The sequence below is a fragment of the Mus pahari genome, chromosome 15, assembly GCF_900095145.1.
Source record: "Mus pahari chromosome 15, PAHARI_EIJ_v1.1, whole genome shotgun sequence".
Classification (NCBI taxonomy): Eukaryota; Metazoa; Chordata; class Mammalia; order Rodentia; family Muridae; genus Mus; species Mus pahari.
Genome location: NC_034604.1, coordinates 61,317,865 through 61,333,948, shown reverse-complemented (window position 1 = coordinate 61,333,948; position 16,084 = coordinate 61,317,865). Strand labels below are relative to the sequence as shown.

At 40.7% G+C, this 16,084-nt stretch overlaps 1 protein-coding gene across 2 annotated transcripts in view; it reads left to right on the top strand.

Annotated features, from left to right (window-relative positions):
• The window catches only part of Ptpn2 (protein tyrosine phosphatase non-receptor type 2), a 66,554-nt gene that overhangs the window by 5,729 nt on the left and 44,741 nt on the right, over positions 1–16,084 (top strand). For both annotated transcript variants that reach the window (XM_021214427.1, XM_021214426.2), the window contains exon 2: positions 11,013–11,103. In XM_021214427.1, the coding sequence (XP_021070086.1) occupies positions 11,013–11,103 (91 nt within the window). The remainder of the gene's footprint in view (positions 1–11,012; positions 11,104–16,084) is intronic.

Here is a 16,084-nt window from a genome sequence, read left to right as displayed (position 1 = left end):
GGAACTCACTTTGTAGACCAGGCTGGCCTCGAACTCAGAAATCCGCCTGCCTCTGCCTCCCGAGTGCTGGGATTAAAGGCGTGCGCCACCATGCCCGGCTTGAGTTACTTTTAAGATATTAGAATAACTGAATGTAGAATTTAGAAGCAAGGACTTGGCTATAAATACCATTAAAAAATATGAGCATATAGGTTGTGTTTAAGGTTTGAGATGACTAGGCCCTGTTCATCAAGATTATCCAGATAGCCAAGGTGTGTAGCACATACCTTTGATCCTACCCAGTTCTTAGGAGGCAGAAGCAGGCTGGTCTCCAAGAATTCAAGGCCAATCTGACTTACATAGTGATATATTGTGAGACCCTGTCTTGAAGAAACAAAGTAAAACAATTTTACCCAAGTAACATATGAATGGTTTGGAAATGCTGAAGGCTTCTTCACTGCTAGCAGTGTTTTTGCTTACGGTAAAGACTGGGGATAATAACTAATAAAGTGGGGAAGAAAAGCTGTTGAAGTACTCGAAGAGTTGATAGTCTTCAAATACACAGGGCTATGTGCTACAGGTGGAGCAAATACAAACATTGGATTGAGCTGCCAGAAGATCAGCAGATGACATATAGGGCAGTTTCAGTGTTTGGCAGTCCTGCAGAGCTGGGAACAAAGTTGGAAGAAGTGCAGAGAAGTGTAGATGTTTGAAGAACTTAATTTGAAGGGAAGAACGGGAAGAAGTAGCTCAAGTGAAGCACAGTTATTTCTCTCCTTCAGCTCTGTAATCACTGTTTTCCCAGTGCTCACATGTAAAATTCAGCCCTTCTGCCTCAACACCACTAGGGGTGCCTCTGTGTGGCTTTATTTCCTATGCCATTTTTCTTCCCCTCCTGCACTGTTCTGGTCTGTTCTTGGAAATGTGTGTATCCACTTATCCCCCTGAGCCTCTAGAATGAAATTTCCTTTGCACAACTGCTCTCCTGTTGCTTCTTTCCCCTGTTACTTAACACCTCCTGCTCATGTCTGATGCTGGACTAATTTGGGAAGCTTCCTGACCTATTGGTCCATGCTGGATATGAGCAGATCTTTGACAGTAGGGTTGAAGAAATGCCGAGGATCTGTGTGTTCCCAGCACCCACATGGCAGCTCACAAATGTTTGTAACTCCTGTTTGAATGAGCATTTTGCCTTATTACAAGTATGTGATGCTAGTAATGTTTTATGAGTTCTGCTTTTTCTGGTAAAGCTAAAGGAGCTAGGAGAAGAAAGGATTGCTCTCAAGGGTAAATCAAGATGCTCAGCTTTTAGCTACTTGATGGATATGAGAATGTTTACCTCGCATTTTATTACAGTTTTTGTAGATAAGAATAAATTGAGTATTTTTGGTTAATGTTCTGGCCTCATCTTTTTTATTTCCTATAGACAGTTGCTTTAGAGCATCGCTTTTGGAAATAGGTGTGGTCGCTCATACTGATACTAGCACTTGAGACACTTGAGGGTCGAGGATCTTAGAGGTCAGTCTGAGCAGTGTATCTAGTTTCAAGTTAGCTTATGTAATTTAGCATCATCATATTTTTAAAGAAAAGAAAACAAACCCCCAAAAGCCATGATTTAGTAGTAGGAAGAGTTTCTTGGTTGATTGGTTGGTAGGTTTTTTTTTGAAACAAAAAAACTCACTGTAGCCTTGGCTGACTTAGAATTCACAATGTAAACCAGGTTGGGCTTCAACTAGCGATCCATCTTCTTCTGCCTTCTCAGTGCTGGAATTAAAGTCATGCATCACCATGCCCTACTAATTTTTGTTTTTTTGAGACAGATTTTCAATCTATAGCTCTATTACTTTGGACCTCACTGTTTAGCCTTGAACCAATGCCTCCTGCATCAGTTTCTGAGTACTAGGATTACAGACATGGGTCATCATGCCTGGTGAATGTTGCTGGATTTGTGCGTTTTGGGTTTTGTTTTTTTTTTTTTTTTGGAATACCAGTCATCAAATCTGTGGCTTCACCATGCTAGGCAGATGTTCTACCACTGAGCCATAGCCACAGTTACCTCTCTCCCCACACAGTTTTGAGCTAGGTGTCTGTAATTTGCTAGCCTTGAACATGGTATCTTCCTCCTTTAGCCTATAAGTTGTTGGGTTTACAGGCCTGGGCCACCAGGATGGGCAAGGTGAAAGTTCTCAATTTATAGAAAGAAAGAAAAACACAATGCTGCAGTTGCTAAAATCTATATAAAGACCAAATCTTCAGTCTGAGGAATTGGAAAGATAAAGAAATTTGCTGGCTTTGCTGCTGTAGTGTGTGTAAGTGTGCTAATATGGAAAAGGACTTAAATTGCAGAACTGAGTATTATCTGGTGTTCCATATTCACTGGGGAGCTAGGGATGAACTCCCACAGATAAGTCCCTTGGACTATTGTACCTATTTATACACATCTGTAGAGTTATTTTTCAAATTATCTTTGTGATGTATAGTGTGATGACATACTATTAATTTTTACTTTTGCTGATGTATAGAGTCCTAAATTCTTGTAGTGAATATTAATTTATTAAAGGTGAAAATTTCATTTTCTCTCCAATAAAATCACAAATAAAAACTCAAAATAAGGCTAGGTATAGGGGTGCATGCCTCTAATCCCAGCCCTTAGGAGGCAGAGGCTATTAGATTTCTCAGTTTCAGAGGAGGCAAAGACCCTATCTCAAAAAACAAGAGTAAGGTTCTCTGGTCACTTGGTAGCCTGATTCTCCTGAGTTCTTAGATTACTGGTACACCCTCAAGTTGTTTTGGAACAGGGTCTCAAGTAGCCCAAACTGACTTGTAACTATTCAACTAAGACTGGCTTTGAACATACAATCCTCTTGCCTGTACTCCAGATCCCTGCAACTGCAAGCATATATATCACCATGCTCAGAATATTTTGTATTTTAAAAGTAAGCATTGGTTATTAAAACAAAACACTCGTAAGCTAGGTGTGGTGTGAATACATGTAATCCCAGAATTTAGAAGTCTGAGATTAGGAGGTTTGCCATGAATTTGAGGCCAGCAAGGGCTACAAAGCAAGACCCTATTTAAAACAAAACAGGGGGCTGGAGAGATGGCTCAGTGGTTAAGAGCACTGACTGCTCTTCCAAAGGTCCTGAGTTCAAATCCCAGCAACCACATGGTGGCTCACAACCATCCATAAGAAGATCTGACACCCTCTTCTGGAGTATCTGAAGACACCCACTGTGTACTTACATGTAATAAATAAATAAATCTTAAAAAGAAAAAAACTTTAAAAAAAGAAAAAGTTGTTTATTAAAACAAAACAAAACAAGAAAATTCAAACAAACTAAAACTCTGCAGGCAATCTTAATCCATTTGATACAATGTAGAAAAAAAAATCTATCATTTGACACAGTAAGGTTTTTTGTTATGTGTGTATTAAGTACAGCCTGTTCATGTCATATGTGTATAGAGGTCACCTAAAACTTTTGGGAGTAGTTTTCTCCTCCTCAGTGAGTTCCTGGGATCAAACTGAGGTCATCAAATTTTTGTGGCGCTAGCCCTTTTATCTGCTGAACCATCTCAATAGCCTGAGACTTAAGATTTTTATACATACATACTTTTAAAATTAACCGTTTCAATATGTAACACAATAGAAAGATTTTTAACTAAAAACATTTGCTTATCTCAGTTCCAGTAACTGCACTGCAGTAAATTCCTTCCTCCCCCAAATTTATATTTAGACCAGGTATCACTTACTTCAAGTTAATTATAAAAGCTGTCTCCAGAATATATGTACAGGTATACACACACACACACACACACACATCACTTTTTTCAAATTAATTTTGAATTATCCCCAAAACATTTATGTACACATCTTTACATCCATCTATCTATCTACCTATCTATCTATCCATCCATTCATCCATCCACACACACATAAAAATAGTGCTTGAGCCGGGCGTGGTGGCACACGCCTTAAATCCCAGCGCTAGGGAGGCAGAGGCAGGCGGATTTCTGAGTTCAAGGCCATCCTGGTCTACAGAGTGAGTTGCAGGACAGCCAGTGCTACACAGAGAAACCCTGTCTTGAAAAANCAAAAAAAAAAAAAAAAAAAATTAGTGCTTGGTCTTGTATCTTATATTGAAAAAAAAAATAGTGCTTGGTCTTGTATCTTATATTCAAATCTCACCTACCCTACTACCACCACCATCTGGTTCTCTTTCTTTGAGATAAGCTCTTATTGTGTATCCCTGACTGGCCTGGCACAGGGCATTGTAGCCCAAGCTAACTTTAAACTCAAGGCACTCCTCAGTTTCCCAGGAGCATGTGGAACCTATGCCCAGCTTACCCGTGCTCTTATTTCATATGCATAGTTTCTCTCTTCTCTCCTTTCTTCTCTCCTCTCCCCCCCCTTGTGTCTCTCTCTCTTTCTCCCCTTTTTCCCCTTTCTTTCTTCTTTTTAGCAGGGCTTCTCTATGTTTCCCTGGCTGTCCTAGAATTCACTCTGTAGACCAGGCTGGCCTTGCTGCCCGCTTCTCTATTTCTGTCTCTTAAGTGCTGGGATTAAAGCTATGTGCCACAACTGCCCCAATTGATATGCATAGTTTTTAAACAATCTTCCCCCTTTTGCCTTAAACCTGTTACTGTTTTATATGCAACAAAGCAACATTTTATTGAACTGCATACCTGAGTATAGGACTTTAAAGTATGCTGCTGTCAAGGACATATCAAAGAAAGGTGAACTATATTAGCTATTAATAGGTTATGGAAAGTGCATTGTTTCAGGGTATATTTGTGTGGTTTTATCAATCCATCCTATGAAGGAACCAAGTATGATAGTGTTAGATGCTTCACTTTTATACTGAGTCGAATCAGTATGATGAGTTTCTGTTGCTGTGAAGAGACAACATGACCACTGCAACTCTTTTTTTTTTTTTTTTTTAAAGATTTATTTATTTATTATATGTAAGTACACTATAGCTGTCTTCAGACACTCCAGAAGAGGGCATCAGATCTTGTTACAGATGGTTGTGAGCCACCATGTGGTTGCTGTGATTTGAACTCTGGACCTTTGGAAGAGCAGTCACGTGCTCTTACCCACTGAGCCATCTCACCAGCCCTCTCTGTAACTCTTATAAAGGAAAACAATTAATTTGGGGGCAGGCTTCAAGTTTAGTTCATTATCATCATGGCGGGAAGCATGGTGGAGTGTAGGCAGACATAGTGCTAGAGAAGGAGCTGAGAGTTTTACATCTGGATTCTCAGGCAGTAGGAAGGAAAAGTGAGCCACTGGGCCTAGGTTGAGCTTCTGAATCCTCAAAAACCCACCCCTGGCGACTCATTCCTCTAACAAGGTCATATTTCTTAATAGTGCCACTCCCTTTGAGACTTTGGGGGGGCATTTTTATTCAAACCATTACATGAACTTAAATGGAAAAACAAATCTTTGCAACATACCTTTGGGCTCCTGTTCTCTGCAAATGAACATTTCCTATTTTTTTCCATCCTGTGCTTTTCTTTGTAAACCTGAATAATTAATTAAAACCTGAATAATTAATTGTAAACCTGAAGATTAATCAGTAATAATCATGCTACTGGCTCAGATGTTTCTGTCTTGAAATTTCCTCCACAAAGAAATTAGTGCATTACTTTAAATTTAGCTTCATGTAAATTTGTAGGGCACTGGTAGAAGATAGCCAGGCTGTTACTATCTATCTATCTATCTATCTATCTATCTATCTATCTATCTATCTATCTATCTATCTATTTGCTACAGGAATAGACTGTAGCCCAGTTACTAATACAGTTCTTGCTTACCTCTGAAACCCTATGAGCTGGAGCTGTCCTGATTGTTCTTAGCACTTTTGTCTTAGATGCTTCTACTAGTACAGCCCCTTAAGTGCTGCTTCTAACATTCAGCGGCTCTTCTAACTCCTACTTCAAAAGTCTTCTACATACCTCAAAAACAAAAAGAACAAAACATGGCCACCATCTTTATAAACAACTCTACTTCTTGGTTCCAACTTATGTATTTTTTTTTTCTGTCATAAAATACTATGCCCAAAAATACCGTAAGGAAGAAAAAGAAGCCAGGTGTGTGTGGGGGGTGGGGTGGGGTGGGGTGGGATGGGGGGGAGAAGGCACATGCCTTTAATCCCAGCACTTGTGAGGCAGAGGCAGGTGGATTTCTGAGTTCGAGGACAGCCTGGTCTACAGAGTGAGTTCCAGGGCAGCCAGGGCTACACAGAGAAACTCTGCCTGTCTCGAAAAAAACCCAAAACAAACAAGCAACCAAAAACAGAAAACAACAAAAAAGGAAGAAAAAGAGTTGTTTGGCTTAAGTTTCTAGAAAAGGAGTCCACAATGGTGGGGGAGACACAGCAGCAAGTAGCCCAGAAAAGAGAGTGAAGTGGAAGTGGGTGAGTTCCTAGTGTTTCCTCCAGCAAGGCCTATTGTTCTTAAGGTTTGACCACCTCTCTAAGTATCACCACCTATTGATGACCAAGTGTTCATATACAGCAGCTAATGGGGCATTTTCATTTGAACCACAGTAGTGCTGATTGTGATGGCGGTGGCTGCCTGATGGTTTTTTCCTTTAAATGCCGATTTTTATGGTGAGAAAGGCAGCATATGAGGCAGGCTTTCTTGTGGCTGTTTCTTTAATGATTATCTTATAAAATTGTTTTAAGGATTCTATAAATATCTGCTTGGGAGGATTTCTCAATTCTGTGATCTTTGTAAAAGAATTATTTCATGGTCTTGTTTGTTGCAATTAAAAAAAAAACCTGAAAATATGGTAGTGACTGTAATGTACACTTCAGTGATTTCTTGAGCATAGGTGTGCCTGCGGGTACCATTCTCCACCTAGTAGTGTTGAAGCATAGTTATGGCTTCTTTCTGCTGCAGAAGGGGAACCTTTAGCACCAGAATGCACATCAGTTGGTTTTGCAACATGGCCTTGGTACATTAGGGAGAGATAGAGACAGATGGACAGACAGACAGACAGACACACACACACACACACACACACACACACGAAAAGAAAAGAGAAGAAAAGAAAAGAAAAAAGAAAATGAAAAAAAAAGAACAAGATAGATAATGAGGGGAAGAGAAGGGTAATTGAAGAGAGAAACAAGACAGGGAATTAGAGAGAGATCTGGGGTGGGGTGGAGTTAGGAGGAGTTACACACTGTGTGCATCTGCCACACCTGTCCCCCTGTTGGCTGGGGTGAAAGGTGACATAAGCTGCCTCTATATTCCTGAGGGCTAACACTAAATGCTCATAAAAGTTATGTCTTGGGTATTGCTCCCCCCCCCCAAAAGAAAAAAAAGAAAAGAAAGCTGTACAGTGTCAGATGGTAGCTTGTGATGAGATTTGGTTACGCACTGTCTTAGGGTTTTTGTTTACTGTGATGAAACACCATGACCAAAAGCAAATTAGGGAGGAAAGAGTATTTGGCTTACACTTACACTTCCTGTTTGAAGGAATTCAAACAGGGCAGGAAACTGGAGGCAGGAATTAGGGAGGAAAGAGTATTTGGCTTACACTTACACTTCCTGTTTGAAGGAAGTCAAACAGGGCAGGAAACTGGAGGCAGGAGCTGATGTACAGGCCATGGAGGGGTGCTATTTACTGGCTTGCTTCTTAAGGCTGCTCAGCCTGCTTTCTTACTGAACCCAGGACTACCAGCCCAGGGGTACCACCACCCACCATAGGCTGGGCCCTCCCCCATTGATCACTCATTAAGAAAATGTTTACAGTTGGATCTTACAGAACACTTGGGGTTCCTTCCTATCAGCTAACTGTAGCTTGTGTCAAGTTGTAATAAAACTAGCCAGCACATCCTCATTATTTAGACATCTGACTTAGCTGCATAGGAAGGAAAATAAAGCAATAATTGACAGTAGGTTTATGTCTTTTGTCTGATGAGAGTTCTGAAGCTAGGGCTACTGCTGTGACTTCTTAATGCCACTCATGGTAGCCTTTAATTTCTGTGTAGCTTTTTTTTTTTTTTTTTTAAAACCTAGTGATCACAGGAGGTTCCTGCCTACTCCCACCCCTTACTCCTGGTGGTCAAAACTCAAGAGAGGGCAAGAGTTTGCTGAGGCAGTTTTTCTTTATTATTGAGGTTTCATTTGTGAGGTCTTAAGAGTTGCCCTTGATCACTACGTCTTGGGTTCAGGTGGTCTTCTCACCTCAGCCGAGGAGCTGCTACTGCCCAGCAGCTTATCCAGTGTGTGCAGGCCACTGAGCTGGTACAGATAGCAGGATAAACCTTTCTCTACAACCAAGCCCAGTGCTGCTGCTTATTCCCATTGGCCACCTTTTGTCACAAGTCTTTTAAAATTTTGAGACAAGGTCTCATTCCCTATGTAGGTGAGGCTGGCTTCATAGAGATCCACCTGGCTGTGCCTCCCTAGTGCTGGAATTGAAGACTGTGCACCAACCATGCCTGGCTCATAGATAGCAAGCTCTTGAAAACTAGAAAATCAAATTAGAAACCTTCAGTTAGGAAGAAGGGAAAGTGGGATGGACTGTTGGTGTGGGTCTCTGGAACTGCATTGGGCTTTCTTGTCTTTCACTGGCCAGAGTTAAAAACAGAAAACAAGTGGAAGATTGAAGGTCTGAGAGAATGAATTCACTAAGAGAGTTCTTTGTATTCTTAGCTAACAAAAGAAAGTAAGTATGGCTCTATTTTTTTAGGGCTGAATATTTGCAATGCGGTGTATATATGGCATTGTCTTGTAAATCTTAAGTCCTTCTTGCTGTACTAGCTCCTACCATCTTTTATTTATTTAATAATACATTTTAATTAATTCTTTGAGAACTTGTATCTTGATCATATTCATACGCCCCGCCCCTGCTCTTTCCCTGAAACTCTTGCTAGGTCCATCCACTTCTTATCTCCCCATCACAATGTATCCTTTTTTATTTAACTTTTTTTGGATTTATTTTAATTTTATGTGTAAGTGTTTTGTCTTCATGTATATTTGTGTCATGTGAGTTAGTGCCTACAGCGGTAGGAAGAGAGGGTCAGATCTCCTGGAACTGAAGTTATACATGTTAGCCACCATGTGGGTGCTGGGAATTGAATCTGTGTACTCTGGAAGAACAGTCAGTGTTCTTGACTGCTGAGCCATCTTGCTGGCCCCTGTGTTTAGTATTTTAAGAGACCATGCCTAGAGAGATGGCTTAGCTCTTAAGAGTACTGGCTTTTCTTCCAAAGGTCCTGAGTTCAATTCTCAGCAACCACATGGTGGCTCACAACCATCTATAGTGTGGTCTGATGACCTCTTCTGGGATGCAGGTGCACATGCAAATGGAGCACTTGTACATAAAATAAATAAATCTTGGAAAAAAAATCCTTAAGAAGAGACTGTCTAGCTGGGTGGTGGTGGTACAGGCCATTAATTCAATGGGAAGCAGAGACCAGGTGAATCTCTGAGTTCGAAGTTAGCGTGGTCTGCAGATTGTTGCAGCATCCTCGGCTTCTGACTCAATCTTTGTTCTTTCTTCATAGATTTTTTCCTAAGCCCCTAAGTATGTAGGAATTATGTTGTGGATTTAGTAGCTGGCTAACCCCTGGTTAGTTCCCTGCATTTTGACAAGTTGTGAATGGTTTCTGTGTTACAAGAAGCTTCTTTAATAAGCAGCTTGTCCTACACTTATCTATGGATATAAAATGAATATTAGGAATGGGATTGAGAATTATACTTTTTTTTTTAAAGATTTATTTATTTATTATATGTAAGTACACTGTAGCTGTCTTCAGACACTCCAGAAGAGGGTGTCAGATCTCGTTACGGATGGTTGTGAGCCACCATGTGGTTGCTGGGATTTGAATTTAGGACCTTTGGAAGAGCAGTTGGTGCTCTTAACCGCTGAGCCATCTCTCTAGCCCTGAGAATTATACTTTGTTGGTTTTTTTTTTGTTTTTGTTTTGTTTTGTTTTTTGGTTTTTCGAGACAGGGTTTCTCTGTGTAGCCCTGGCTGTCCTGGAACTCACTCTGTAGACCAGGCTGGCCTCAAACTCAGAATTCTGCCTGCCTCTGCCTCCCAAGTGCTGGGATTAAAGGTGTGTGCCACCACACCCGGCTTTGTTTTGTTTTTTGAGACAGGGTTTCTCTGTATAACAGAGGCCTAGCTGTCTTGTAGACCATACTGGCCTTGAACTCAAAGAAATACACCTGCCTCTGACTCCCAAGCACTGGGGTTAAAGGTGTATGCCACCATACCTAGTCCCTCCCCCCCCCCAACATCAGTAATTGTTATAGTGTAATTGTTATACGTATAATTGTCTGTCTAGACAAAAAAATAAGAACTAGCAACTGATAGCCAATCACTGAGGAAGATAGGCTTATACAACAAACAGTTGGAGATTCTTGTAAAGGCCTCACGGAGGGAGCCCTAACTTCTGTTCACCAGGAAATTGCTTTTCCTTGTTTGTCTGCCCGTCCGCCCATCTGTCCATCCAACTATCCATCCATTTATCTATTGAGTCTGGTCTAGAACTCCAGTGATGCATCTACCTCTAGCTCTTTAGTGTTGAGATTAAAGACATGTGCCACCACACCCAGCTACCAGTGGGTTTTTTTTTAAATCCCATTTATAATTGCATTAGAGTTAATAAGATTACTTAGATGAAGCTGTTAGCATATTATTTTTGGAAAGAAAATAAATTAAAATATGAGCTGTAATACAAATGAGGCGAATAAATAGAAACAAAGCAACTTTTATTTCCATATATTTAGACTTTACTATTTAGCATTAGTAACTAAAATTTAATTATCTTGATGATAAATGATATTTTGAAATAGAATTACACTTCGAAAGAACAAGTGTAACTGGTGAATGTAAAAATTAATAAATGGTATGGGTCATTTCTGTTAGCATTGTGAGGTTTGATATGATATAAACATTACTTTGTAGAGTACTTAAAATAAGTGCTTAATGTTGTCCTATATTGCCTGGGAGAATATATGTTGCTATATAAAATTTAAGGGGGATATTAAATATATATTTTTGTTATTTTAAGGAAATTCGAAATGAATCTCATGACTATCCTCATAGAGTGGCCAAGTTTCCAGAAAACAGAAACCGAAACAGATACAGAGATGTAAGCCCATGTAAGTACTGTGGGTTTATGTGCATGTTTTAAACTTTTATATCCTTTTGTTTGAGACAGGCTTTCACTCTGTAGTCCAGGCTGTTCTGGAAATTACCATGTAGTACAGGCTGACCTCAAATTTGCAGCAGACCTCTTGCCTCAGCCTCCAGAATATTGGGATTATAAGTGTTAGCCACCACACCAGGTTCAATGTATACATTTTCTCATGTGTTTGTACACAGGCGTGTGGAAGGTTGAGGTTGATGGTCAGATGTCTTCCTGAATTGCTTGCTCTTTACCCTAGAGATCCATTCCAGCTAGTGGCTGGCCAGCTTGTTCTGTTAGAACTTGTACTGGGATTACAGTCAGGCTGCCACACCCACCTGGCTTTCCATGCCGGTTCTAGAGATCCAGTCTCCACTCCTTACATTTACTTAGTCATCTCCCCATCCCTCTTTGGTTTGAGGAACATCTGATTAGCTCTTCTAAGCTCTGGTAGAATTCAGCACTTAATCTGTCTGTTGCATTCAGATGGAGGATGTTCCTATAACAACTCAGCATTTCCTAGCCTCATCCAGGGCTCTGCAGTCTGCCAGTGAACTTACCCTCACCAAGGCTTTCCTTCCCTGTTGTACAGCTCTCTTCTCCAGGAGTCAGAGCCACTTACTGTGTTTTGTGTCATCCCCCTCCTCAGCACATTCATCCTGGTGTCCTGATATCTGAGTAAACACCATGAAACACCAGCCTTAGAGTTCCTAGACCTCTTCAGCACTATTTGATCTTGTGCCCACAAAGAAAGCAGGAAGGGGTTTTTTTATTTTGTGGCAGGGCTCCCTGCATCTGCTATACTGTCTTCCAACTGTGACTTCCTGATCTGCTTCCTAAGTGCTGGAATTCTAGGCCTGTGTACCACACCCAGCTTTCACCCAGCACCTTGAAGGTTACTTTCTATGTGTCACTGCTGCTTTTGTTGTTTATTGTTTTGTTTGCTTTGTTTTATTTTTGTTTGTTTTGTTTTCTTTAATACTTTGAGTTTTAGATTACCCAAATGTTGCTATATTCTTCTGTTTGTTTGTTTGTTTGTTTGTTGAGACAGGGTTTTTCTGTATAGCCCTTGCTGTCCTGGAACTCACTCTATAGACCAGGCTGGCCTCACACTCAGAAATCCACCTGCCTCTGCCTTCCAATTGCTGGGATTAAAGGCGTGCGCCACCACTGCCCAGCTGCTATATCCTTCCTTAACCAGTCTATTACTCATATCTATTTAGCTGTTTTATTTTAAAATCTCTTTGACCTTAATTCTCCAATTTGTGAAGCCCCATTTTGGAAGACTTTGTATTTTTTATTCCCTAGAGAGTTTAAAAACTCAAGATCTTAGAGTCAAGAAACAACACTTAAGCTGTAATGTGACACCTGGGAAGTGCCTCAGCTTATACACATCCCTGAAGTCCCAGAAGCAGAGCTTCTGTTTCTCCATTCCTTGCCTAGTCCTTTGTACATACATCTCTTCCTTCCTCCCTCCTTCCTGGCCTGCCTTGCTATCTTCAGCCTCTTTGTCCCTGCTTTTCCTTCTTATTACATAAATATGATGTACAATGCTTTTTCCTTTTTTTTTTTTTTTTTTACGATTTATTTATTTATTTATTTATTATATGTAAGTACACTGTAGCTGTCTTTAGACACTCCAGAAGAGGGTGCCAGATCTCGTTACGGATGGTTGTGAGCCACCATGTGGTTGCTGGGATTTGAACTCAGGACCTTCAGAAGAGCAGTCGGGTGCTCTTACCTGCTGAGCCATCTCACCAGCCCGAGAATGCTTTTTCCTTTCCCTCCCACCCCGAGTTATTTCCTAGGTAGATCTATGCATCTACACAACAGGGGTTTTGTTTTGTTTTTTTTTGAGACAGGATTTCTTTGGGTAGCCCTGGCTATCTTGGAACTCACTCTGTAGACTAGATTGGCCTCAAGCTCACAGATATCCACCTGCCTCTGCCTCCCAAGTGCCGGGTTAAAGGCGTGTGCCACCACCGCTGCCACCACCACTACCCAGCTGAACATAACAGTTTAAAAAGAATATATTCTGGGATTGGAGAAATGGTTTAGAGGTTAGGAGCACTGGCTACTCTTTTAGAGGACACACCTAAGTTCTTTTAGGCTTAATTCCTAGCACCCACATGGTGGTTCACAGCATCTGTAACTATAGTTCTAGGGAATCTGATGCCCTCTCCTAGCCTCTGTAGGCACTGGGCACACAAGTGGTAGGTACATAGGTATACATGTAGGCAAAACACCCATACACATAAAATTAAAAAAAAAAAAAAAGCCAGGTGGTGGTGGCATACACACAGTCTTGATGGGGAAGAGAAAGAAACACAAAGATGAGCTCTACTTTCTGTCTGCCCTGATCACCTGTGCTCTCTTTACGACCCCCATGCAGCTGCCACACCCTCCTCACTGGAACTTAGTTACCTTGCTAGCTTTCAGATGCAATCAAAGACTTTCCCTTGGTTTCCCCTCTTACCCTTCTGTGTCTTGTGAGATTGCCAACTCTGTCTTCTTCTCAAGGACTTGTTTACTTTTTCTGTCTGTTATTCCATTTTTAGAGCCTTCCATGCTCAATTTATCTTTATTTTTTCCAAGAGTCTTTTGCTCGCCTCACTATTTTTTCCTTAATCTATGAGTGATCTCATTTTCTTGGGGGCCAATTGCCATGTTTATTTTCATGACTTCACATTTGATCTGCAGTCTTGATCTTAACTCCAAACAGATGTTTGCAAGTGTCTGTCTCTGTTGTCATGTGCCATGCTGACATGGAGTTAGTCAAAGAACCGTAGAACCATAGAAAGCTCATAGAACCAATGGTGTGGGTATTCCCTACATTGCTTTATTCCTTCTATTTGTAACTGGTACCACCATTTACATATTGACTAATACTGGAAACACTCCTTATTCATCTCCCACATCTAATTAGTAACTAAATAGTTAGAACTTTCATTTCTGTGATCTTTTTAAAATGTTTTCTTATGCATATACTAGCTTTTTTTGTGATTTATTTTAGTAACTTCTAAAATATTAGGGCTATATAGATGGCTCAGGAGGTAAGAGCCAAATACTGCTTTTGTAGAGGACTTGGGTTCAGTTCTCAGTATCCATCTGGTGGCTCACAAGACACCTGTAACTTCAACACATCCAACAGGCATGCAGGCCCTCCTTCCCCACCCATTTCCCCCCCCCCCACACACACTAAAATAGCCTCTATAGCTTCATTCTGTTACTGCTTTCTTCCTTTTTCATACTATCCAGGTTGTTTTCCCGCCCCTTTAAGGCAGAAATTTAAGTTTTTCATCATTATCATTCTAGACTTTATAGACTTTTATGACCCTTTATACACACCTAGATTTTTCTTGCAGCTATTTTCCTACAAATTATTCATTTCAGTAAGAGTGAATTACTTAGCATTCTCCCATTATGACTCGTTTCTAACATACCGTGTTCTCAGATATGGTGCTCACTTAATGAAGTATCATTCCTTTCATCTCTCTTTAATGACATGACAGTCTTCTCCCTGCAATACCAAATCAGCAGCCCCTTCCACTGGCTGGTCTTTTCACCATATAGAGGATGTTATGGAAGCAGTGTTTTGTGTGTGAGCATTCATTTTAATGTTTTTTGAGACAGGGTCTTCTGTCTATTATGTAGCCCTGGCTGTCCTGGACCTTACTATTTAGACCTGGCTGGCCTCTAACTCCCAGAGATCTGCCTGTATCTGCTATCAGGAGGCAGAGACAGTGGAATCACTGTGAGTGTGAGGCCAACCTGGTCTACATAGTGAGTTCCAAACCTGCTAAGACCATATACAAAGACCCTGCTTCATAAAACTAAATAAATAAAAGCTGCACAGATTTAATAATAATCCATAATCATAGTTCATTGCTGCTACAGAACAAGACTATTCTCAGTAGATATGTGTTTAAATGAGTTGATACATGGAGAGAAAATAACAAAAAGTTAGAGACTTCTTATCTTCCTCCTCCAATGAAGTGACATGGTGCTCTTTTGGAGAGAGGGTCTCAATATGTAGCCTTGGCTGGCCTGAAAATTTTACATAGATCAGGCTGGCCTTGAACTCACAGACATCAACCTTCTTGGCCTCTCCTTTGCTAGGATTAAAGGTATATATTACCACACCAAGTCTGTGTTCATAGGCTTTTTAAATTTATTTATTTTTTATTTTATGTATATGAAGGTTTTTTCTGCATGTAGTTCTGTACCTCATGTGTACGTGGTACCTGAGGAGGCTAGGAGAATGTTGGATCCCTGGGACTGGAGTAACAGATGGCTGTGAGCTGCCGTATGGGTTCTGGAAATTAAAACTAGACTTCCGGAAGATCGGCAAATCATTCTTAACTGCCGAAGCATGTCGTCTCTCCAGCACCATGGACCTTCTGTGTGATAAGTTTCATACTGTATCTTAAGCTGACCTCAGTTGTGGCAACTCTTCCTGCCTCAGCTTCCCAAATGCTAGGTTACAGTTGTGAGTCACCATAGCTAGCCTTATTTTAGGCTTTTTGAGAAAGGGGTCTCCCCAAGTTGGCCTTGATCCTCCTCCTTCTGCCTCCAAAGTGCTAAGACCCTGTGTGCTCATGGTGGACACAGTATTACAAAGAAGTAGATTTATCTCTTGCCTGTCACTGAATCTCATGAAGGACAGAAATGTGAATTTATTCAAGATTGGCTTCTTACTTAACCATAGCCTATGAAGGTATTGCTGCTGGAAGTGTACTAAATATTAATTCTGCATTGCCAGAGGTGCTGAAGATTGCCCTTATCTTAGCAAAATGGATTAACACAGTAGTAGCATGCCTATCTTTATGTGTGACTCATCCACCTGTGATGTGTGTCAGGTTTGCTGAACACAGAATCAACCTCATTAGGGTTGATGATTAGAAGCTAGGGAAATGAGTAAACCTCTGCAGGACTAACCAAAAGGGAAAACTTGG